At 30.2% G+C, this 24,077-nt stretch overlaps 2 protein-coding genes across 2 annotated transcripts; one reads left to right on the top strand and one right to left on the bottom strand.

Moving 5' to 3' along the window:
- The first annotated feature begins 804 nt into the window (after positions 1-804).
- LOC102664436 (uncharacterized) lies at positions 805-2,920 on the top strand. The gene is made up of 3 exons (XM_006583216.4): positions 805-1,489; positions 1,730-1,803; positions 1,908-2,920. The coding sequence occupies exons 1-3, from the start codon at positions 1,340-1,342 to the stop codon at positions 2,566-2,568; spliced, it is 885 nt and encodes a 294-aa protein (XP_006583279.1). The 5' UTR covers positions 805-1,339; the 3' UTR covers positions 2,569-2,920.
- Positions 2,921-19,371: 16,451 nt separating this feature from the next.
- On the bottom strand, positions 19,372-20,359 carry LOC100790975 (brassinosteroid-responsive RING protein 1). Its single transcript, XM_003528795.5, has one exon. The coding sequence runs from the start codon at positions 20,248-20,250 to the stop codon at positions 19,741-19,743; it is 510 nt and encodes a 169-aa protein (XP_003528843.1). The 5' UTR covers positions 20,251-20,359; the 3' UTR covers positions 19,372-19,740.
- Positions 20,360-24,077: the final 3,718 nt, after the last annotated feature.

Genomic DNA, 24,077 nt, shown 5'->3' with positions numbered 1-24,077 from the left:
AATGAAAAAAAAAAATAAGAACCAAAAAGTGCAATCTCATTCTCATACAGAGGTCCTAGCCTCCTTAACACTTTGCCTTCTCTGCTCGTCGTGCAAGAGATCCAAACGAGGCTATTAAGCGCATAGGACCACCGTAACACTTCGCCTTCTCTATCTGTGACCTTCATTATGAAAATCTAGATTTTGCAAATGAGTTTTGAGGATCTAGGTTTTTAAGATTTGTACCTCAACAAATGATGTTGTTTGTAGATCTAAGTAGTTAGAACATTAGTAGATCTAGAATTCTTGCGACATTTTCAATTTTGGGTGTTTCAGACACACTTGAGTGAGTTATACGACTCGCAAAAGGGTCGAACAAGTGGCGAAATTGAGAGTGATAGATGCAACACAATGAAAATTGTTTTGTAGATCTACGAATGCCTCAAGAAACCCAATGGAAGCAATAGATTTGGGTGTTTTGAAAATGTTGATGTGACTCAAATGATCTCTCGGAGGGATGACAATGATCTTGCAAAAGGGATGCAAGGAAAAGGGGGAAAGGGTTTGGAGATTAAGGAGATAGGGAAATAACGACAAATTAGGAGACCCATATTTAAAAATAATTGATTAGGGGTGTATTTGGAAAATCCAAATCAAGTGTAACCAAAATTCTCGTATTTCAATGCAAAAATCTTAAAGCAAATCAGGTATTACTTATGTATTGCGTTATGAGAAGAAAATAAAATATTATTTTAAAAGTCAAAATAACTTTTAATTTTTCAAAACTTTAATCTAAAGATATACAAATTAGATATAACATAGAGTGAGAGTCATTCAGAAAGGAGAAGAAAACAATAATCTAATAAATAAATAAAAAACACTAGTATGCTTGAGATTCTCCAAGTTGAACCAAGCCCAACAACATTGAAGCTTTGGAGCGAACAGGTTCCCACGGTGGGATTGTCTGCAGGCAATGATTTCCTGAGAAGAATTAAAAAAAAGAAGAAAAAAAGACAACTAAATAAATTGGTTTTGGACAACCAAGAGTGACGTGGTTGTAGCTAGCGGCAGGGGTTCCCTTTGATTCGTGGAGTAAATGTAAATCCATGGAAAACCTAAGGGTGAAATGGTCCGAGCGAAAAAGGAAACAGAAACATATGAATGAAGGGCCGAGAAAGCGAAGCAAAGAGAAAAAAACCCTGATTACCAGCCATCGAGGTGAGTGAGATCTGCGAGAGAAGAGAAACAAAGGCTCGAGCCCCAAACGAATAGTGTTCCATTTCCCCCTGAGATATTACATATAAAATCCCATTTCTACCCATCCATTTGGCGGAAGTAACAAAAAAGGTTTATCTTTATCATGAGGATCCGCAAGAACGCCAAGCTTTCCCCTCTTCTCTTCTCGTCGTCTTCGTGTCTCCAAGGTGGTTCGGTTCCGCTGGAGACCCACGTGTGCCAGTTGAACCAGTCCCCGTGGGATGTGATCCCCTTTGACTCTGACTCCATCCAGGTTAGTTCCCTCTCCCAATCTCTTCTTTCTCTTCCTTATTCATTTTTCTCGTTTAGATCCATCTCCACTCTCTCCCTCATTTAGGGTTTCCTTCTCCCCCGTTAGGGTTCCTCACCCTAAATTTTCCTCCCTTTCTTCTTCTCTTCTTCCCTCCTTCCTCCCAATTAGGTTTATTCCTCACCCTCATTTCTCATTCTTGTTATTATTATTCCCCTTTCTTCCTTCTTTATTCCCTCCCAGTTCCAGCTCGACCACAGCTTCGCCGCTGGAAACAACAATGGCAGCGCCGAAAATTCCTTCGGCGCCGTCGAGAGGTACGCAGCGAACGTATCCCAATCTCCGCTCAGTTAGGGTTTTTTTCTTACATGAACTTAAATTCTTCAAATTTCTCTATAAACTATTATCGTCGTGGCCACAGCGTCGCGTCGATGATGGATGCAGATAAAACTTCTTACCACTCGACTCTAGTGGTTGATGTGGCGCCGATAAATATCGACGCTACAACAAACATGACCAATCCTTGTCAGTTTAATGATAAGGGTTGGCCATGTATGAATGAAGTCAGACAAGGGCAATCATTCTGCGAGCAACATTTATCTTATTCTCTGCTCACTCCCCACCACCACACCAGCAAGAAACCACAAGCGCAAGCTCAACCATCCGCCCCTGGAACTCGCCGTGGCAAGCCTCGGGGAGCGGCGGGGAAGAAGGCGGCTGCGGGGGCGGGGGCAAGTTCGAACCCGTATGAATTCTACTACTACTCCGGGTTCGGGCCCCTGTGGGGCAAACGAAGAGGAGATAGAAATGGAGGAGAAGGGAGCAAGAATAGTAGTGTTGGGGTCGAGAATTCGACAATGGTGGAGTCCAAGAATGGAGTGGGTGGTGCTGACGATGGTATTAATGATAATGTGGCGAGCGTTGAGGTTGGTCCTTCGGTTTCGGAGATGGAGCATGAGGGGATTATCGACTATGTGGATGATGACGAAGAAGAAGAAGGAGAAGAAGAGGGTGTCGACGATAGCGGGAAGAAGCGAATGAGGAAGCCCGTGAAAGCAAGGTCGCTGAAATCGCTGATGTGAAGAAATGAAGAAAGAAAGAAAGAAAAAATAGTGGGTAACGAGATATAGTAAGATCGAGGGTTGGGGTTCAATGTCTTTTGTTATATTATTATTATTATTATCGTAATTTGTTGTTCTTGTCTTTTTATTATTTTTATTTTTCGGAGTTGTGTTGGGGGTGGGATATTTAGGGTTATGAAAATAATGATGTAATTTTGGTTTCACATGACGAAGTGTTAGTTCGCGGGTGAGGTTAGTCTTGCCAACGTGACTGTAGGGGTTTTATTCTAGCGGAAAGGAGGTGGACCGTAAAATTTCTGTGTTTGAAAAGGAAAGGGTGTAATGGTAAATTGAACATGTGGATTTTAGAGTAGTTTTTTTTATTTTTCTCAAGGTGGTTCGTTTTTTACTTTGATATTTATTATATCTCGAAGCTTTATCCAGAAGTGGTGGATTGGACTTTATTAATTGGCAGTTATATCCATGCAAAAATATACTGTGGGCCACTCTGGCAGCATATTTTGAAAGTTTTCTTTTTTTTCGGGTGATCTTGATTTTTTTTTTCTTCAAAAAACGGCATTTGCTGATGCTAATATAAAATTTAAATATGTAATTTTTTTTTGTCTTCCATCAATTTTATATACACCTGCACTTTTACTTCATGAGGTCTCTTGTTGAAAATAAAAGTAACAATAATATTAATATCAATAAAACAATAAATTTGGCCTTTTTCCTTTGGACAATGTTTTATTTATTTATTTATAATATTAGCATTGGCAAGCGTGCCAAAGGATCAAAATGTAATTTGTGAAATTAAAATAACAAACAGTTACACACTAGTATGGCAGAGATTGAACCGGCATGTACTTTGTATGATTTTTTTTTTTATCATTATGTAACACTAACAACTGTACCAAAAAATTATAATATCTAGCAAAATTCTTATCTATTTAGCATTATTGTCTCGCTTGCAAAAATGTCAAGACAACAATCAATTGTGTCTTTAAGCATGCTAATTAAAAATTCATGTTGAATTAAAATTGACACTTTTTCTTTTTTATTCTTACAAGAGAGTTAATTCTAAACATACCCCTAGTTCATTTCATCTATTTTAAGGGTGATTAGATAAGTCAATATCTTGTTGCGTGTCTAATGAAAATATTATTACATATCTTGTTAATATACGCCGCCTAATGAGATTAAGAAAAAAGGAACATGAAACTTGATATATCATTAGGTACTTTTTTTTTACGAATATATAATTAAGGATTTATATTTTATATTATTATTTCATGTTTTTTTCTTAAAAATAACATTATTTTGTCAGATTTTCCTTAAAATTGACAAGGAAAATGTAATAATTTTTTTCTAACAAGCTCAAACAATAACGAGAATAAGAAAAATGTAAATCTATCCGATAAAAAATGCATGTAATTTAAAAAAGTTCCTAGAAGAATTGGAAAAAGATTTTACTCCTAAAAGTTGTAATTAATATTGGAAATTGTGTAATTACTTGAGTGTTGAGAACATTTTTGTAGAAATCAATGCAAGTAATTGCTCCTAAAAGTTGTAGTCTCCCCAAATTTTAAACGTATTACAAACTGTCTTGTAATTTTCTTTTTTACTCTGTCTTGTGCATTTGGCTTCAAAAGTTTTCACGGTGTTGAGCTACGGGCATAGTTTTTTATATGATGGCAAGCCTTTCATTTCATCAAGGAATAAAATTTAAATATAGGACTTGATTGAAATAATTTAAGCTCTTTAACCTAGCATTAAGTTACAGTTTAAATACTAAATGGATGTAACTCAGTGTAATTAAGTCTCTAATGAAATATTAGTTTCATAACTTATCTAAAAGATTAAAGTTTGTGAGATACCATAAAAAAAAATCAAAGACTCTAATTATGATGATTATAAAATAAAAAATTACAGTTTGAACAAAGGATGCAATTTGACTAGAGGAATTTGTGAATAGATCTACACATAGTTGTCCTAGTGTGTTCAAATTGTGACACTTGACCTTAAGTGAAGGGTAGAATTATGAAAAGAATGATAATATATAAGTACTTTTATATGTTAAACACTTCATCAATGTCTATTTTTTTAATTACATCATATCACTAAAATATAATTGTCTCTCATCTTTGTTAAATAACATTTAGTGTACATTGAGTATTTTTCTTATTGAAATATGATCGTATCTTGGCTTCCTTGGCTAGCTAGCAGCCTAATCATGATATGGACAATATATTTTTTGCCATATTGTCATATAAAGGGTGTTAAAACTAAGATATAAGCAAAAACTAAGATATTATCCTAAACGATGACCAGTTTGCATTATTTGAAGCTTACTTAGTTTTGTTTATCTTTTGTTTTTTATCACTTGAAATACAAAATTTATATCAAGAAACAGGGGTCATTATCGTTAACACATTCTGATTTAAACTAGATGATAGCAAGTGCCAAGTGCAACCTTATTATTAATTCTACAAGCATTGATAAACGAAATTGATCTCAATCTACAATCTTAATATCATCTCACTTCTAGTTGCAATTACGTTTTTAAATCAGAAAATTTAATATTTTTTCTTCTAGAAAACACTTATCAGTTTCCACTTACAAGTCATATATGCTGAATTTCAAAGCTAGGAGAGATCTTGAACCTGTTTACTTATTTTCTTCTAGAAAACACTTATCAGTTTCCACTTACTTATTCATTATTGTCAAATTTATAGTATTGAAAATAAAATAAAAATAAGTGTTCAATGTTTCCAAAATATATAAACTCCAAAATAATAATTGTATATATATTTATACTTTTAATAGTAGTTTATTATATTTTCAATGCTATAGGTTTGCATGTCTATGTTTTCCTAACTGATTAAAATTTCTGGATGAAAATATGATATATTGTACAAAACACATTATATCTAATATGCTAAGAGAATTTTGTGGAATATGAATAGACATTTGAAGTAAATGTTTTGAAAGAGAGCCTTCATGCAATTCTTGGAGTTGATGTCGTGTGACCAGGAAGCCACAAGTTCATGTCATAGAATAATGTTGTAGCAAAGACAATCGAATTTGAAAAAGCTATCCCAAAAACCGGTCCAAAATGAGATCACAAAAGCACCTTAAAATGCATGAAATCGTACCGGGTAAGAGTAATAATATCATACAAGTTACTCATGTCTTGGTGACCTAACAGAGCAGGGAATGTGTGACAAAGAAAGCATGCCAAAAGTGTGATCAATTTGCAATTGCCAACAAAATGACCAAAGCATTTACCTCAAAAAAAGGATTACCCTGTGCTATAAAGCTTCCCTCATGAGTCATGACAGGGTCTAAGAAAGAGTCAATATTGTAGGCAACATTACCTCTCATTTACAAGAGGTTGATTCCATGACATGAACTTGTGGCTTCCTGGTCACACGACATCAACTCCAAGAATTGCATGAAGGCTCTCTTTCAAAACATTTACTTCAAATGTCTATTCGTATTCCACAAAATTCTCTTAGCATATTAGATATAATGTATTTTGTACAATATATCATATTTTAATCAGTTAGGAAAACATAGACATGCAAACCTATAGCATTGAAAATATAATAAACTACTATTAAAAGTATAAATATATATACAATTATTATTTTGGAGTTTATATATTTTGGAAACATTGAACACTTATTTTTATTTTATTTTCAATACTATAATTTTTTTTTACTTGTATAAATAACTAAACAATCATTCAACTATTTATCTTTCATATGATTTTGCATTCAATTCTTAACGATGTTCATAAAAAAGAAACATATTGAATAACATAAAGCCACTAAATTCAAGCAAAGAAACTCTGCAAACTTTTGTCCCCCATTTTATTATGCTTACTGGTTTTCTAATATATCTCATAATTTTTTATATCAAGCATTTACATACTTGATACTTGAGGTGTGATTAAGTTGACAACTTGAGTAGGTGAATGTTAACTATACCACTATAGTACACGCTTACCAGGGTTCAAAAGTTAAAACCCTTATTAACTTGTCCTAATCTAAGCAATAACATGTCACAAAAGTCCTTGTTCACTAAACTAAAATGAAATCCTCTGTTTTACTACCCAAACAGTGGAAGGAAATGACATGACAAAGGGACAACTGTTGTGTTCTACAAGTTAAACTAAGACTAAAATCTACATTGGGTCCTCCTAACCATGTAAAACTATAATCTGTATTTCCTGTTGTTGTTGTCAAATGCTGGTTCCACAAGAAGCCTTCTATTGATGAGCAGGTCCATGGATAGGAGGTAATCACATAGAAGAAAAAGAAAGAGTTCTTCATATAAAGTGATAGGGTGTAGGATTTGAAAAAGTCAATGTTAATAGATATTGATAGTAAACATATTCAATTTAATTGAGTAATCAAAATTCTGAATTTTTAAAGATGAGGAACTAAATGTTTGAACTAAATACGAGATGAACCAAACCATGATGTTACAAAGAAGGGGATCAAATATGAAATGAAGAGGAAATAATGAAGAAAGTAAGAAAAGAAATAAAAAAGAAGGAAAAATTGTTCTACTACACGTAAACGGATGAGATGTTTAGAAAAATAGGAGTTAATAAAAAACTACTCTTTAGTAAGAAAAAAGAAGTTAAACCACATTATTTAAGCAATATTATCAAATATTAGGCACAATTAAAACACATAATATTTATCATTGTTCAAATAATGAAGTATATAAGTTCATCATTATTAATTATTATCACGAAAGCACACACAATAGCAATTTATTGCAACAAAAGTTTCGAAAAAGTCTGAAGATGACAGTAATATTCGTATACTCTTTTCCTTACCTGACATATTACAAGTATGAATATCGGCAGATAAAACATACATGTCAAAATATTCGATACAATATTTAGAAGTCGGATTATCAAACAAACTTTATGATAAAGTATAAATGTTAGTTTAAAACTTGTTATCCTTCTAGACTCCCTATAGACTTATAAATAAATAAATAAAGTGGTTTTTATGTTAAACTTAAATAGGAGTAAATTTAACTAATTTTATCATGTTATCATTTTTAAAATATTTTTTATTTAATTTTAGTTCTATTTTCAATGATATTTTTTTATTTATGATATCAAATTTTAATGAAAATTATTTTAAAAATAATCTTAATTTTTTACTTAAGATTAATAAAATTAAATGATGTGAATTAACTTTTTTAATTAATATAAAATTAGTTATTTTGTTTATATAAGAATTGAGAGCAGTGACCATGATAAATAATTTATTAACCATAGATACTCGTAAAATTGACTTTATTACAAATTATATGCTTTTCAATTTATTGTAAAATCTTTGATGTTAATTGTGTCTTTGATTTTTTCAGTTAACTTTTATATATTGTGTGAGTTACACTCTCTGTCTCTCTCTTTCAACAAAGAAGATAATGAAATTTAAATTTAAAATTTTATACAAATCATCCAAATCTTCGATAACTAAGGCGACTCTAATAAATTATTACTCTCTTTCTTCTTTATATCTTTGATATCAAATTAAATCATAAATTAATTTTGTGATACAATATTTTTAAAGAAAAAATTGACAACCTTTTTAGATTTTTTCATTATATCCTCTTAGTTCTAAGACAATAGCCTATCATGGGTATCAAAGGAATAATTATAAAAAAAAATCAGGAATAAGCTATATATTTTGTCCTCAACCAAGTTACAAGAACGAACATTGTGACTTTTTATATGTTGGGATTTGGTAATATGACATGAGTTTATTTCGGTTTAACAAGTTGATTTAAGTTTGAGTATTGGATTTATATAATTATAAATATTTGAAGGATGAGTTTTATCATTTATAACTATTTTGTCCAACTAAAATATGATTGTTTCTGGTTGAAGATATTTTTAGTTTTCATAAAAAAAATAGTTATATTTATAGCATATATTCTATTTTTTTTTATCAAGCATGTGACTTTGTCATTGAAAAATGCATATTATTTTTTTATTTCATGTTTTAATACGTTCAATTAATTATTAATATTTTCTTGTCAATGTTACTAATAAAATATGCTCCAACAAGTTTTCAAATTTACATAATTTACTTAAAATTGTCTAATTTCTTATATATCTATTTATTTTCTTAATCGAATATTAAATTTCGACATATCATACTTTACCTCTATTAATTAGTTCTATTAAATATCAACTCTTCTAAAAAAAAGTCATATTCATTAATTAAAGTAGGATGCATTCTTTAGATTGCAGCTTAATCTATCTTGATTAAGAGATCTAACTCAGTTGATTGAATAAGATGCGTGAATTATTATAAACCTTTTGATATTATCTTTGATTCTTATGAATAAAAAATATATCCTAATATGTCTTGGTTTTTCTCTTTGAAAATGATGTATGTCATTTAAAAAATATATTTTAAATTTTAAAATTCCATTTAAAAAAAATAAAATTCACATATTTTATTTATAAATTTAAATACCTTGAATGTATTTAATTTAAATTTATAAAACCTTTAATTTATAGTATGTGTGTGTAGATATATATTGTCATATCAAGTTTAGTTATGAAGTAGAGTTTGATGAAAGAAAACGAAAAATGTTTCTTTATTGGACAACCTTGAGTTGTCTATAACACACACACAAAAAAAAAAGAAATGAGAGATGCATCATTGATTGGTTTGATTGATGGTGTGGTATGATGGAAAAAGAGAGATAAAGAAAAAATAAATATATTAATTGGGTGTTTGAAATTTTTTGATATCCAAATATAATCACTCATAAATGTCTAAAAGATTATGGTACATGTCAAACACAAGCTTGTAAGCACCAGTGATTTGTGACATACCCAATCTAGGCTATTAGGTCAGAATTTCGGGTCATGGCTTCTAAACCAATAAGGAACTAATTGAAATTCAGTTTGGGCACACTAATCCTAACAATCTAAAACTCACAATCTATAAAATTCCTTTTGTGATTTCAAAACTTTGCATAAATATCAAAGGTGAGTTTAATGGTGTGGAATAGAATGAAAGGAAAGATAATCGAGAATAAATATTTGAATTAAAGTAATTTAGTAAGGTGCAACATCCCACACAAAATTTTGAAATTTTGTTTCTCATTTCTTCCTAATTTGAACACAACCAAATCAAGGATTAGTGATTGGAAAAGAAGAAAATTAGGTCACTACATAAGGGATTTGTGTACCTTTTATAATAGAAAACCTACTCATTCACAAGGTTTCAATAGCTAATTGGTTATTCTTTCATAACACGATAACAACCCCTATTTTTGCTATATCAAAGCCAGGCCATAGCCCAACCTATATACATAACTATGGATTCTTCAAGATTAATGGTATGTTTGGTTGAGTAGAAGAGAATGAGAAAAAAAATATTTGAATTAAAATAGCAAAAAATGTCAGACTCACAATAAATAGTAAAAATTTCTCTTCAAATCATCTACTCTTCTTACCAATCAAATCACCCCTAGATGTCCATTTCCAGAAACCCAATATAACAAAATCTATGACCTAACGTTTAATTCAAAATCACACAAGCTACAAAGATATACACCAAGATTAACCATTGTTATAACAAAGGTTAAATTGTGTTAAAAATTCTACAACTAATCTTAATCTATTTCATATATGTAATAGTAAATCCAAATAGAGAATTGAGGAGAATTACCCGATAAAAAGCAAGAGTTTGCATCAACTAATAAGATTTTTCTCTTTCAAAATTAGACTTGAAAGTTTCTTCTCATTTATCTTAAGAAGTTACACCAAATTAAAATAAAGAATTTTTCACCTTCAAATTTGATAAAATCTCTTTCTAAACTAAGAAAAGTTTACTATCTGAGTTGTCTTCAAATATTACTTGTGGTAATAAGATTTATGTTGCACAATAAGATTATTTATTAAGATATATTTAAATTTTTTTAACTTTTTTTTTCTTTCTTGACTATTTGGATTTTCACTTTCAAATTTATAAAATCTCTTATTTGAAATAAATTTTTTTACTGTTTGAATTGCTTCGAATTTTGATTGGGGTGATAAGATTTATGTTTCATAATAGTACAATTTATCAGGAAATTTTTTAAATGTTTTTGAAACTAATTTCTCTCTCTCAACTATTTATTAGGATTTTTAGTTTCAAATATTATGAAAGAATTCAATATGGGTTATTAACTCTCTTTTAATTAATTCTGTAAAAAAAAATTCTCTTTTAATTAGTAGATCCTTTATTGCTACATAAGATTCAAATATTATAAACTAAATTTTTACTCCAATGGTAAATTCCAACTAAGGCTATTAACTTATTAGAGAGTCTCATTTTATCCCTCTATTCACACAATAACTCTCATTTTAATCTATTATTGGATTAAAACTTCAAATTTTATTTTTGGATTAAAGTTTGATCTAGTTTGTTTAGGCTTAAAAAAGATGGTCCAACATGAATAAAAAAAAAGATAAAATGAATCTAAAAAAAGAAGATGGCCTAACACATGAGATTGACATCGAAATAAAGATAATGGATGTGGAAAAAAGAAGATAGATGTAACTTGTAAGAGAGACTATTTTTATTGGCCAAAAACTTTAACTTGCTTTTGGCTTATAAAAAACTTAATTAGTCGCAATATTCAATCACATATCAACGTGCTACTGAATTAAATGTTTTACTAATCAGAATCGGAGTTGTCCATGAAAGAGGAATAAATGACAAACTATATATAACTGCCTTTTCAAGCCAGTATTGTAGCATTCTTGAATGTTCAAAGTTCATCACATCAACAACGTGCAAAATTAGTTTTTTTTTAATTTCTTTATACTTTTACAATTAACTTCACACTTCACCTAAATATCCCCCACTTGTCAGTTGCCACGTGTTTATTCATGGCTAGGCTTAGAGGTAGCAACTTCTTTTCACATTTACTTTCCTATGATTATGATTTATGGGAGTTGGCAGTTCTAATTGAAAGGAGAAAAATGAAATTGCAGTGTCACATTTTGTCTTGAGGACATGAACAACCTAAACAAATACTGCCTATTTTCCGGAGAAAAACGTGACAGATACAAGCTTAAAATTAAGACATGCTCATATGTTGTTTGTTTATTAAGCAGAATCATCTCGAATGTTTGTACCTGCCATGACAAGACAAAACTTTATAGCGTTATAGAGAAAATTAAAAACCTCGTGTGCCAAGAACATGAAAACTAAAAATTTTCTTACGCTGAAAACAAGAGTTGCACACCATTATCCATGAACCCTTATCAAATACCAACTTGTTGGGGAGTTTGCAGACGAAAAAAAAAAGATTGTGGGCTGATATTGTAAAACAGTTAATTATTCTACATCAAATCAAACCTTATTATCATGTATGATAAGTTTGGTAATTTTCATAATAATTATTTAAAAGACATATTAAAGATGATTTGTAACTTAATAATAGTATAAAATCATCATGATCATTAAACTTTTCACACAATTGAGGAGAACTTGTAAGAGTTAACGGATTATGACAAAAATTACGTAGATAATCAGATTTTACATCTTCACCTAAAACTTTAAAACAGTAAGCATATGAACAAATCTTTTATACATCGTGTATTCATTGATCCATTTCATAACAAATGTAAGCTAATACACAACTATCCCAAACATATTTTGGAGTGATTTTCATCGAGTACATCAGAGTCCGCATTAGATCAGATAATTGCTGGAATTTCACTGCATCCCTTTTTCTCTTGCTGAATAGTTTCTTGCCATATATGGCAGCCAGATTGTGATCGAGTGTCCTCTGTACTTGACAACAGCATGTGATCATCAAATTGTAACATGGGATAATAAGAAAATATCCATCTGTGAAGGGTGGGGTCATTACTGTCTCATAATTTTTAAGGGAATTTGGTGGTAATTGGATTATACAAAGAATCTAGAGTTGTTTGTGATGAAAGTCAATTAGCCAAGCCAATATACTTTGACTCGTTCACTATCTCTGACATTATTTCTTTCTGTAATTTTAAAGCTCAAATATCTATCAAATCGGGGAATCACAAGTGAGGATGGGAATTCCACATTATCAGAAATCTGAACCAAGTCATAATTGTATTGCAGCTGAGTTTCCTCTGTTGATAGAGTTTCGAGCTTAGCTTTTATTAGATATATAAAAAAACATAATTTAAATTTTATGCATCATCGGATGAGCTTAAGAAAAATCAAGTTACTCAAACCAAATAAATATAGGAATTTTTTTTTTTATAACATGTTATTGGTACGGAGCGTCTACCAGTTTTGTTGATGACTAATATTCATCAAAAAACCTTATTAACCATCTATATAGTGCAATTCTTTTCTAATTATATTTTTTTATCCACACAAGATTTTGAATTTAAGACTTTACTTAAAAGGAATCGAGTCTAGTACCATTCAACACCAACAAATTATTGGTAAAAGAACGTTTCTGTCAAAAGTCTAGCTATGCTGGAAACAATAAAATATTGTTAGGTTAGTTAATCACATATATTGATACTATTCAACAATAATCAAACATGTTTATGAGAGGAAGAAAGGAAACAAGAACCTTTTGATGTGGTAGTTAGGAAAGAGCAATTCTCACTTTCTTTCAAATCAGACCGGCACTGGTAAACATCATCTTCAGCTTCAGCCAACTTCACACTTGATGTCTTGGTCATTTCTTCATCATAAAACTTACCCTTGTAGTCCCATTGGATAGCATCAATAAAAAAGTTAACAGAGCAATATTGAAATAAAAGGGGCCACTATAAGGATTCGGGATAAGAATGTAAGATCAAAGAAAGTAGTAATTGAAGCTTCCTTTATTTCTGCTTTGCCTGTGTTGTGTGTTTGCTATTTTAAGGAACTTTCAGTATAGTAAGTGAAATTCTTCATTTAATTGCCAAAAAGAAAGATCCCTTTTAGTTTGATAGGCCAAATTGGCATAGGGTCCTCTCCACCCCAACCTCTTTATTATTGGTAATAATGAGAAACCACATATCTTTCTACAAGAAGCCTTTTAATTTGGAATTTGAAGAGAGGAATTAGCCAAGTATAATGAAATAAGAGTTACTATTGAAAGAACTTTAAAAGGAGAATTTATTATAAGAAAGAATACAATGTAAGGCTAAAATTGTTGTGAGAGATATTGAGAGGAGCTTATTGGCTTAACTGAGGTGTTGAGAGGCTTATTTATAGGTAAGTCAACTGTCCAAATGTGTGGTGAAAAATGTTACTTCTAAGATTTTTGAGAATTCATTTATTACTCTATAGATACATTCACATCTTGTAAAACATGTGATTGAATCTAGAAAAATCTATATCTTATAAAACATGTGACTAAACATGTGATTAATTTAATCTAGATATTCCTTATCTGAAAATATGCATCACATTTAACAAAGCCTTGAAATTGACGAAAGATTTTTTACGGAAGAAGGATCAGACAGATTGTATTCGCTAGCACCAATGCTGTTGTAGGAACCAATTTTGTATTATTGACCTTTCTTCACAGAGAAATAAGGAATCCATATTCAGTGACCCCAAAAGCAATAAGACCGCAAAGTGTTTGACATAATGGACTTCTCAACATGCTATGAGTGAAAGAAACTACCCTCCCCCTTTCTTTATTTTTGGTTTTCAATTCTACGCTAAAAATTTTAAGATCAATTAGAGAGTTCCTTAATGATTTAAGCACAGTGATCAGTTGGTAGTGACTTGCGTTATATCCATTTAAAAAAATATATATAGTTTTTGTTTTGTGTCCATGGATTAAAGGGATGAAGATCAAACTGTAAGAGAGATAAAAGAATATATTGATACTCATATGATAACATATCGAATTGATCGAAAAAGATGTGCAATATATAGGGAAAATTACTCTTATTCAAAGAGCATATTATCCCTAACTAACTTTTCAACTGACTTTTTAATTTTCTATAATCTCTATTAATTTTCAACGAAAAAAAAATCTTAAGCTGGTAAGTGAGGAATCATTTTTCGGCTTAATTGCGTTTTTAGGTCTTATTTAGTCTCTAATTTTAGTCTAAGTTCTTTTTTTTTGTTAATTAAGCAAAGCTGTTTCTTCAATCTAAAATCCTTTATTCTCATTTTTCTATCCAAACATTTGTAAGTTTATGATGAATTATTTGAGATTTAAAATAATTTTAAAATATTAGAAATAAAAAATTTAGTGAAGTTATTTGAAATAGATGGGCTTGAGCTAGCTCGTCATTCTAATGGACTATTAGTAGCACTCGTCGTACAGAAAGCCCAAGTTTGATAGTGATAAATATTTACTGCAATTACAAGATTAAGAACTTCAACAAAAACCAATTTCATTAGCATTACTATTACCTACACAATTCTTAAATTCTGTTATAAAAATAAATCCTAACTTCTGCTAAGAAGTGCAGAAATAAAGTTTAAATAAGCTAAGCATAAGGGAGGGATCGCACACCAAAGCTAAAAAATCTGTTGTACGCTTAAATTTTCTTGTAACACCTAAACTTTCTAGTTCCTCTTTGAACTCGAACGCAATTACTTTCAATTTTGAATTATCGCGTTATTTTTTTTACTACTTATTGTTCACAAAATAATTAAGATATTTCTTAAAAGTGGTTATCACGCATCCTTTTAGAAATATTTCAACACCATGATACAAAGATTTTATGTTAGTCCGTCCAATCTCAACCCTACTAATAACTAATAATCTCATCCAAATAAAACACTAGTAGAGCCACCAATGCACTATAATTATAGCCAAAAGCAACTTCAAACGCATTCTGCCATGTAATTTATATTAACTAGAGTCGACAGCACTTGTTTTTGTGTTCCTAATTCAAGTAATTTAGAGATAAGAATCGGGACATGCCTTGATTTTGAAATGAGATAACTTCTTCCATTAAACTTTGGTCACCAAGTAAGAATTCAAACCTTTATAACTAAACCTTGTTCTACTTACGAAATAGCAATTATCTTAAAAAAACTTAATGAATAGCAATATTATTGAGGGAGTTAGAGAGACAAAAGTGTACCAATGCATAACCTCGTAAATTCTGGAGCATTTTTGCTTTTCATAGCATTCATTCATTTAAATTCTCACGAGAAGTGTTCTGGGCCTCCAAGTAAGGCCTTTTGTAGTTTTATTCACATAATTTCTTACATTTAGTTCTCGTGTTTATCTTGACCGAATAAATAATAGTGTGTTTGGATGAAGTGATTTAATAAGAGAATTTATTTTTTAAGAAATTTAAAATGATTCATGATAAAATAACTTATTTGGATAGAGTATTTGAAAGGAGATTTAATTTTTATTATTTTTATAAATCATTTTGATTGATTAAGACAGTGAGATTTTAAATTTTCTAAAAAATATAAAATTTGAAATTCTTTTTTTTTGAGATATTTACTCTAATTCACGTTCTTGCTCGTGACTCGTTCTCTCTCAACATTCATAATTACTGGTAATCAAAGTTTTTATGATCGATATTGACATAAGTTGTTTTTCACTGACGTTGACCGAGATTTTTTCGGTTAGAATTTTTTTGTATGATGTCAACCAAATCTATTTTTTGTCGATATTGGCTAAGATTTTTTTTAGATGATGTTGGTTAGGGTTATTTTCTCATTGACGCCAGTCATGAGAAATTTTTGCTAACGTCGACCAAGGACTTTTTTGGTTGTTGTCATCCACGTTTTTCAGTTGATGTTGACCAATAATTTTTTTTGCCGACATTGGCTAGACTTTTTCTACTGACATCGGTGATGACTAACTTTTGAGTAGACACCTGTTAGGGTTTTTCAGTCGACATCAGCTAGGTTTTTCTAGCCAACATTCGTCAAAGCTATTTTTTAGTCAATATCGGCTAGGATTCTTTTTTAGCCGATGTTAGCTAGGGTGTTTTGGCTGATGTCAACTAGATTTTTTTAGCCGACGTCAGTTAGGATTTTTTTGTTGACATTGACTAGGATTTTCTGGTTGACATCAGCTATAACTATTTCTTAACCACATTAGCTAGGTTTTTTGATTGATGTTGACTATAAATTTTTCTACTGACACCAGCTAGGTATTTTTGACCGACATCGGACATGACTATTTTTAGTTGACATTGACTAGGTTTTTACAGTCGATATCCACTAGAGTTTTTTCGGTCGACATCGGTCAAAGCTATTTTTTAAACATCAGTCAAGGTTATTTTATAGTCGATGTTGGGTAGGGTTTTTTGTTCAACATTGGTCAGGGTTATTTTTTAGCCAACTTCGACTAGGGATTTTTCAACCAACGTTGACCAATGATGTTTTTCAGCTGACATCGGATAGGTTCTATTGGTCGGCATCGACCAAGCTATTTTTTAGCTGATATTGGATAGATTTTTTTGTCAACGCCTGCTAGGATTTTTTTTGGCCAACATTGACTAAAAATAGTCTTGGTCAATGTTGTTTGAAAAGATTCTAGCCAATGTTGGTAAAAAAATCTAACCAATATCGATTGAAAAATAGACTCAACCAACGTTAGTAAAAAAATAGCTCCGACTGACGTCAGCTAACAAATATTCTCGACTACTTTGACAAAAAAAAAAACTCTATTTGATGTTGATCGAAAAATAGCCTTGGTTGATGTCGGTTTAAAAATATTACTGGTTGTAGTCAAACAAAACAACCCTAGTTAAAATTATTAATATTTTATATTTATAAATTATTAAAAATTAAAAATATTTTTTTAATTAATATTTCATAATTAGATTGTGCTTATTTTCTATAAAGTTTAATATTAAAATTTCATATATTTAAATTATAAAATTAAAATTTTGGATATGGAAGAAATTGAATTGTCCTATCCAAACAAAACATTTGAAAAATAAAGAAAATTAAAATTAAAACAATTCAAATTTTAGACATTTTAAATTCGTTGAAATTTTGAAATTCATTATTGAAAAATAACGTAAAAGTTCTCTTGTTTATGAGATTCTTGATAATTGCTCATTGAGAGGCACCAATCAGAAGGTTACAAGGCATGCTCCTGGGACAAGGATTCAGAGTAAGAGACGAAGAAATTGACAAATGTGAAGTAAATAACGTGTTTAAGATAAAATGGGAGGCGATTATGAATTAGTAGTTAAGATTAGATGAGTCAAGCATTAATTTCAGTTCATGAGATTTATTTGATAGTTTCTAAAAAATGAAACACACTAATCATTTTCCATTTGATTGTATTTTTGTTCGGTGATATTAATTTAATTCCCAAAGTAACGCAGTCAACTAGCTGACCAATGACCAGCACAGAAGAAGTTGTTCCCATTGTTTGTGTCCATTGTGGACGCCATCTATCTTCACTAGTTTATTGCTTTTATGATGGACTTTGAACAAATTCTTTACGCATTCATTTTGGTTTCTTCTGGGGCACCTCCACTCACTGCTTACCGTTTTACCATTCTTATCCACATAAACGCCATTTATCACTTTCCTTTAAACTACGTCATAAGTAGAGCCCAGATTACTGCTCCATTCAGACTGTAGAAAATTATATTCATTAATTAATAGAATAATAGCATTTGCTTGTTCTTTAATATTTTCCACATATTTCGTGAAGAAAATGAGTGTGTTGATCGCCTTGTAAACTTTGGTGTGATTTCTCAAGGTTTAACATGGTTAGATACTATTTCAAATTTTGTCAGAATCCTTTAGCAGGGTAGATATGGATTACCAAATTATAGATTTGGTTGATTTATTTCTTGTTCTAGCTCTTGTTTTTCAGACTTTTATTGTACTTTTCCATTTTTTTTAATTATAATATTTGGCTTGTGGCAGATGAGAGGTTGAACGGATTTCAATGTTGTTGGGATGCCAAGTGTTAGCTTTGATGTTCGTCTTAAACAAGTATCATGTTGCATGTATCAAATTTTTTTTATAAACAATACAAAATATTATCTATTAATCACACTACTTTTCTATCCCTAAATATATCAATATGAATGTTTTCAAATAATTAAAGCTTATTTTTATACAGGGTAATGCGTGAGCTGAATCTTCCCACTCGCTCGTGCACAACCAACAATGGTTTTACATTTTAAACAAAATTAAATTTATAAGAAAATAATTACTATTTTTAATTAATGCTATCTTTGTAATCATGTTAAAATCATGACGTCACCATAATTTTCCACCACTATAACGTAATTTTAAAATCACCATGTTTTTCAACATGATTTACCTCCATTCAAAATATGCTATAAATTTGTCTAAACAGCTATAGCCTTTTTGACACTTTACTTCTAGACAATCTAACACTTTCCTATTATATTAGTCACTACGAGACAAAAATGTTACAAAAATGGAACAAGATACAAGTTCCTCTTCAAAACACATGTATACTAGAAAAAGAGGAATCTACACAATCTAGGTGGCATTCAAACTGAAATAATTACATAAGAGGCTAAAATTTGTAATTTTCCCGTTAAAGTAGAGATAAAAAGGAAAAGAGAAGCTCACCACCAACTGCAAGTATAATTAATTCCTTTTAAAACATCATATGCCGAAAGCTATTCCTTCCCTTTTAAATACTTGTAAGCTAAGGTAAGTAAGTACCACCAATAAAAGAATGGATCACCCATGAAAAAATATTTCACTTTACCATTTATTTTAAAAAATATAAATTTAATTACTCATTTGATCCTTATAAAAATTAAAATACAAATTATAAGAATTAAAAATATAAACTAAAAAATTAAAATATAAATTATAAGAACTAAAAAAATCATTAAATTAAAAAATAATAATCCTAAAAATATGAATGAAATCAGTAATTTAACTAAAAATATATTATTATTTTAAAGCAATATTCGGTGACCCCAAAAAGCCACACTAAACAGAGGACATTTTTTCCCAAGAGAATCACATTTCAATTATAATAGTAGTAATAATCATTAAAATAATAACTTAATCCTCTACTGACAACCGTGGTTCACAAATTCTATTCAATGATTCACAAGCCACCGTAGTAGTGGATGAAATTCGGATAACACCACTATCAATAATAATAGTAACTAAAAAGTGTGTCCATTATGCAATGGCTCAAAATTTTCATTTTTTCTTTTATTTTCGGTTTTGTTATATACAATTCGCTTTCATGATTGATGATGAGAGAAATTCAGAAAGAAGAAGTGTAATCGGTGTAAAACTCGTTAACCCCAGTAGCAGCCCAGAGGCGTTGATTATAATCATCAAGCATATCATCTGGCACAAAGGGGGTCCTACAGAGAGGGCAAGTTTTCTGATCGTGGTCGATCCAACGGTCCACGCAGGTACGGTGGAAAATGTGCTTGCAGTTGCGCATGCACCGAATCTCCTCCTCCTCGGAGAACTCGAACAGGCAAACCGCGCAGGCGCAGCCGTTTTGTCGGGCGGCAATGTCGGAGTCTCCGAACTTGGCGACGGGCAGGAGGTCCCGGATCAGGAGCGCCGACACGGAGGGGGGCCGTGCCTCCGCCGTGTCTGAGGGGCGGGGGTCCGGCCAGGCGACCTCGGTTTCGAAGAAGTCGGAGAGTCCGAGGAGGTGGAAGAGGAAGAATACGAGGTTTCGGAGGAGGCCGAGGAGGGCCAGCGTGTGCAGGAACGGGTTCGGGAAGAACACCTCCACGTAACCGACCGGAAAACCCATCGGAAAATAAATAGGATGCACGGTTTTGTTTTGGGGTCTTAGAGAGAGAGAGAGAGAGTGGCGAGGAAGAGAAGCTTCGATTTTGGGCAGCGAGCGAGGAATATATAGGCACGGCTTGTTTATAAAACACTTCAAAATACTTATAGTCCATAGAGCAATTATTAAAGCCCCTTTAACAAGGATATAATGACATGAATTAATAAAGAGAAAATATATATTTATACACGTAAGGTAATTACACAAGCATATATTTTTTTAATCATTACTTTCATCTTCATTTTAGAATATGTTAGTTTAGTATTTGATGGATTGTGAATATAATGTTTCAAAACATATAAAGGGGTATAGCATTATCAAAAAGGGTGAGTTATGTGTAATTGGATAAAAGCTCTCTTGCTGTAATTTGTTTATTTATTTATTTTTATTAAACTTTTGGTTATATGATGTTTAATTATAGTTAAAGCTCATAAATTTTGATTTATTGGATCAATTATGAAACTAATTTTTAATCTATAAGTCATAATTCTAATTTCTCATTCCTTTCCAATGATATATTTTATGAGAACTAAATTTTTTTTTTTTCACAAACTTAACAAATATTGTCAACATATTACCAACTAAGTTACATTGGTTTTATATAGAGAGTATTCTCAATTGTAAATTAAAAAATAATATCTCAAAAGTAATAATATTAATTTAAGAAATTGAGTGTGTATGCTTAAATTTTAGTTAGGAAATTTCAAAAGTATTTTATTTTAAAATAATATTTTTTTAATTTTATATTGTGAATTAGAATTTAAAGCCGTGTACTGAAATTTATTGAAGTATTTTTCCAACTTTTATCCAAACATTATGTGATCTTTATTAATAAATATTCTTTCATGTATACAAACTCACAAACTCATATATCAAATTTCTTTTTCTTTTTTAATAACAGAGATCACATTTTTAATTATATATTTAAGAAATAAAATTATATGTGAGTCATATTATAACATTATTTTAAGAAGAAACGGTTAGTTCTCGTCAGTATAAATTTTTTTAAACAATTATTCAATCATAATTTATTATATATAATAAAATTATTAATTTTTAAAATAATTATGTTAAATAACTATCATAAACAAGGTAAAATAGTTTATATTATCATAGACCTTAAACTCTTAATTTTATTCAATTATTTTTTATTATATAGAAAACATATATAAAAGTGTAACCTTGGTTTTTGTATAAAAAATTACTTTTATTATTTAAAATCAATCCTTAAACATAAATAATCAATAACATCCTAAAAATGTGTTGATAGTCTTCTTCTGGATCAAATAAAAGTGTGACCCGACTTTTTTTTTTTGAATTAAAAACTAAACTGAACTGATGTTGAACCATAGGTTAGGTTTGGTGAGAGTAAATTTAATAAAAGACTAAGTATACGATTTACTCTGTCTTTCACAAATTTTGTGTGTAATACAATTTGAAAAAACTGCCAACTGCTTTTAATAAGGAATTGAAAGACTGAAGAAGTAGTGGGTTCTTGATCACCATCATCATCTGTCTGATTTAATTATCCATTCTAGTCGTAGATTCATAATTGGCTTTATATAAGAGTTATAAAGGACAAGACGATGATTATGGAAAACATAAATAATTCGTATCCAATCCCTAAATATTTGATACATATGTCGTAAGTGACTTTATCAAAATACATCTCATTCGTTAATCTGAATAATAAAAAATAATGAAGTTAAACATGCTTTAACTTAAAGCCATGATTAAATAAACTACTTATGATATTAAAATAATTATAAAATCTAGCTAACTATTTTCTTAAATACATGTTAAGAAATCTATAAATAATTTTTTATTGGAAATTAAAGTAAGAATGTATGAAAAATCGTTATGAAAATATTTTGATAACATTTTTTTTAAGTTTTCTATTTTTTATTCTTTCATCAATGTTAAAATAATACTTATTAATATTATCTATAATTATATTTAATATATTGACTAAAAATTATTTTTGATAATATTAATTTATATTTTTTTAGGTTTAATTATCCATTTAGTCTTTATAATTTTTAAATTTATTTTTTTTAGTCTATATAATTAAAAGTGAATTTTTTAATGCCTGAAATTTTATAAGTAAATTTTTTTAGTATCTGACTTTTATATTTTAATTCTCAAAAAGTTTTTATTGTTATTTTTTTTTTCAACTACGATGGTTAAAATTTTTTAACAGCAACGATCTTTTGAAAATTAAAATTTAAACTTCAAGGACTAAAAAATTTATATAAGAACTAAAATAGATAAATTTAAAAATTATATAGATTAAATGAGTAATTAAACCTATTTTTTATTTATTAATATGAGGGATCCCATTTTAAAAAGCTGGAAGACCTTCTGCTATATATGGTTGAAATTAAAATGGCGCAAAGGAAATGGAACCCGATAATAAGGTGTCATTTTACCTCAACAAAATATATATGTTTTCTGCAACTGCTGGGGAAGGTATATTTTCATTTTAGTCCTTAATAATTTATCTTGTTGTTTGAGGCCTTATAGTGTCATAATTTTGTAAAATTTCCCATGAAGTAAAACTTTTTCCAAATAAGCTAGAGAACGTTGAACCCTATAACCCAACGTAATTGAGAAAAGTCAAAGCGACATATATATTACAAATTCACCGTATACACCTCACCGATCCAAGCTAAGAAATGGATTTCATATATTTTAAAAACTAACTACTCAAGAAATTCTAATTTGAGAATAAATTTCAAAGCAAGTTGTTAACCATTTTTTTTTCTTCATCTAATAAAGCCTACACCATTCATGAAAAATTGCTAGGATCAATGCTCTCCGTAATATATACATGCTACAAGCCTAAAGAATCGTCGCATAGCCATTTGAATGGTCTTCCAAATAGTAGCTTCCAAATAGTAGGTTAAAGTGGCGTAGAATGCTCAATGCTACAACCAATAGTGACAAAACTCGAAAAACCCTTTGATCAGTTGACAACATTTTAATTCCATTGCCCAAAGGTTAAACTTTATATAGTCATACTAACAATTGATTACTAGAATGTAGATGAAAACATAAGTCAAAGCGACACGCGTAGATGGAACATGTAGGGTAATATTTCAATGATAAGAAAAGAATCACTTTTATTTTAATTTATTTTCACACCTCTTTCATTCCATTAAATCAAACCCGTCCTAAGTGACATTGTCACAGGACATCAAAGTCCCTCTCCTGAAATGAGCAATGGCTCATATCCGAATGGGAATAGTTTTAGACATGCTGTGAAGATAGTGCTTTCCTTTTCAAGTGGAGGTAACAATCATACGCCTTTCTTTTTGTCTTATCCAAATCAATGATCATCAAAGTTAAGGAGGCACAAGGATTTCATTTTCAATTTGTAAAAGCGTTGGAGTAACGAATGGAATGGAAATCGAGGGTGAACGAAGATTGGCAAGAAGAAAGAGTCGAAGAAATGAGGTTATAGTTGAAAGGTTTCCACTTTCCACCCACAAAGATATAATGTATGTTTGGGATGTTATTTGAACCCTTCCAAAAGTATGAGAGTAAAAGACATATTAGAGTTCTTTCTTGCGAAACGATAATCCAAACATAATTATAGTGTAAGGATTATTTGGGGTAAGGTTATTTTAGTTTAATTATAGTTTAATTTTGTTATTATAATAATTCTATTAAGTTTGAATATAATTGTCTATAGCAAAAGATACACATCTAAAAGAAAGTTGTATAAATTGTTGACTAAATCTTCGTTTAATGCTTCTTGGCGCCCACGGGAAAGTTATCATCCATGGTTG

This window comes from Glycine max, chromosome 7, assembly GCF_000004515.6.
Source record: "Glycine max cultivar Williams 82 chromosome 7, Glycine_max_v4.0, whole genome shotgun sequence".
NCBI lineage: Eukaryota > Viridiplantae > Streptophyta > Magnoliopsida > Fabales > Fabaceae > Glycine > Glycine max.
Note: the sequence above shows the minus strand (reverse complement) of the source record. Positions and strands in the feature narration are given on the sequence as shown.

Excerpts from the sequence above, each read along its gene's own strand:
- LOC102664436 (XM_006583216.4), top strand. The coding sequence starts at position 1,340 with ATGAGGATCCGCAAGAACGCCAAGCTTTCCCCTCTTCTCTTCTCGTCG. Across the intron at positions 1,490-1,729 it reads TTGACTCTGACTCCATCCAG|TTCCAGCTCGACCACAGCTT; the intron begins GTTAGTTCCCTC and ends ATTCCCTCCCAG. Across the intron at positions 1,804-1,907 it reads TCCTTCGGCGCCGTCGAGAG|CGTCGCGTCGATGATGGATG; the intron begins GTACGCAGCGAA and ends TCGTGGCCACAG.
- LOC100790975 (XM_003528795.5), bottom strand. The coding sequence starts at position 20,250 with ATGGGTTTTCCGGTCGGTTACGTGGAGGTGTTCTTCCCGAACCCGTTC.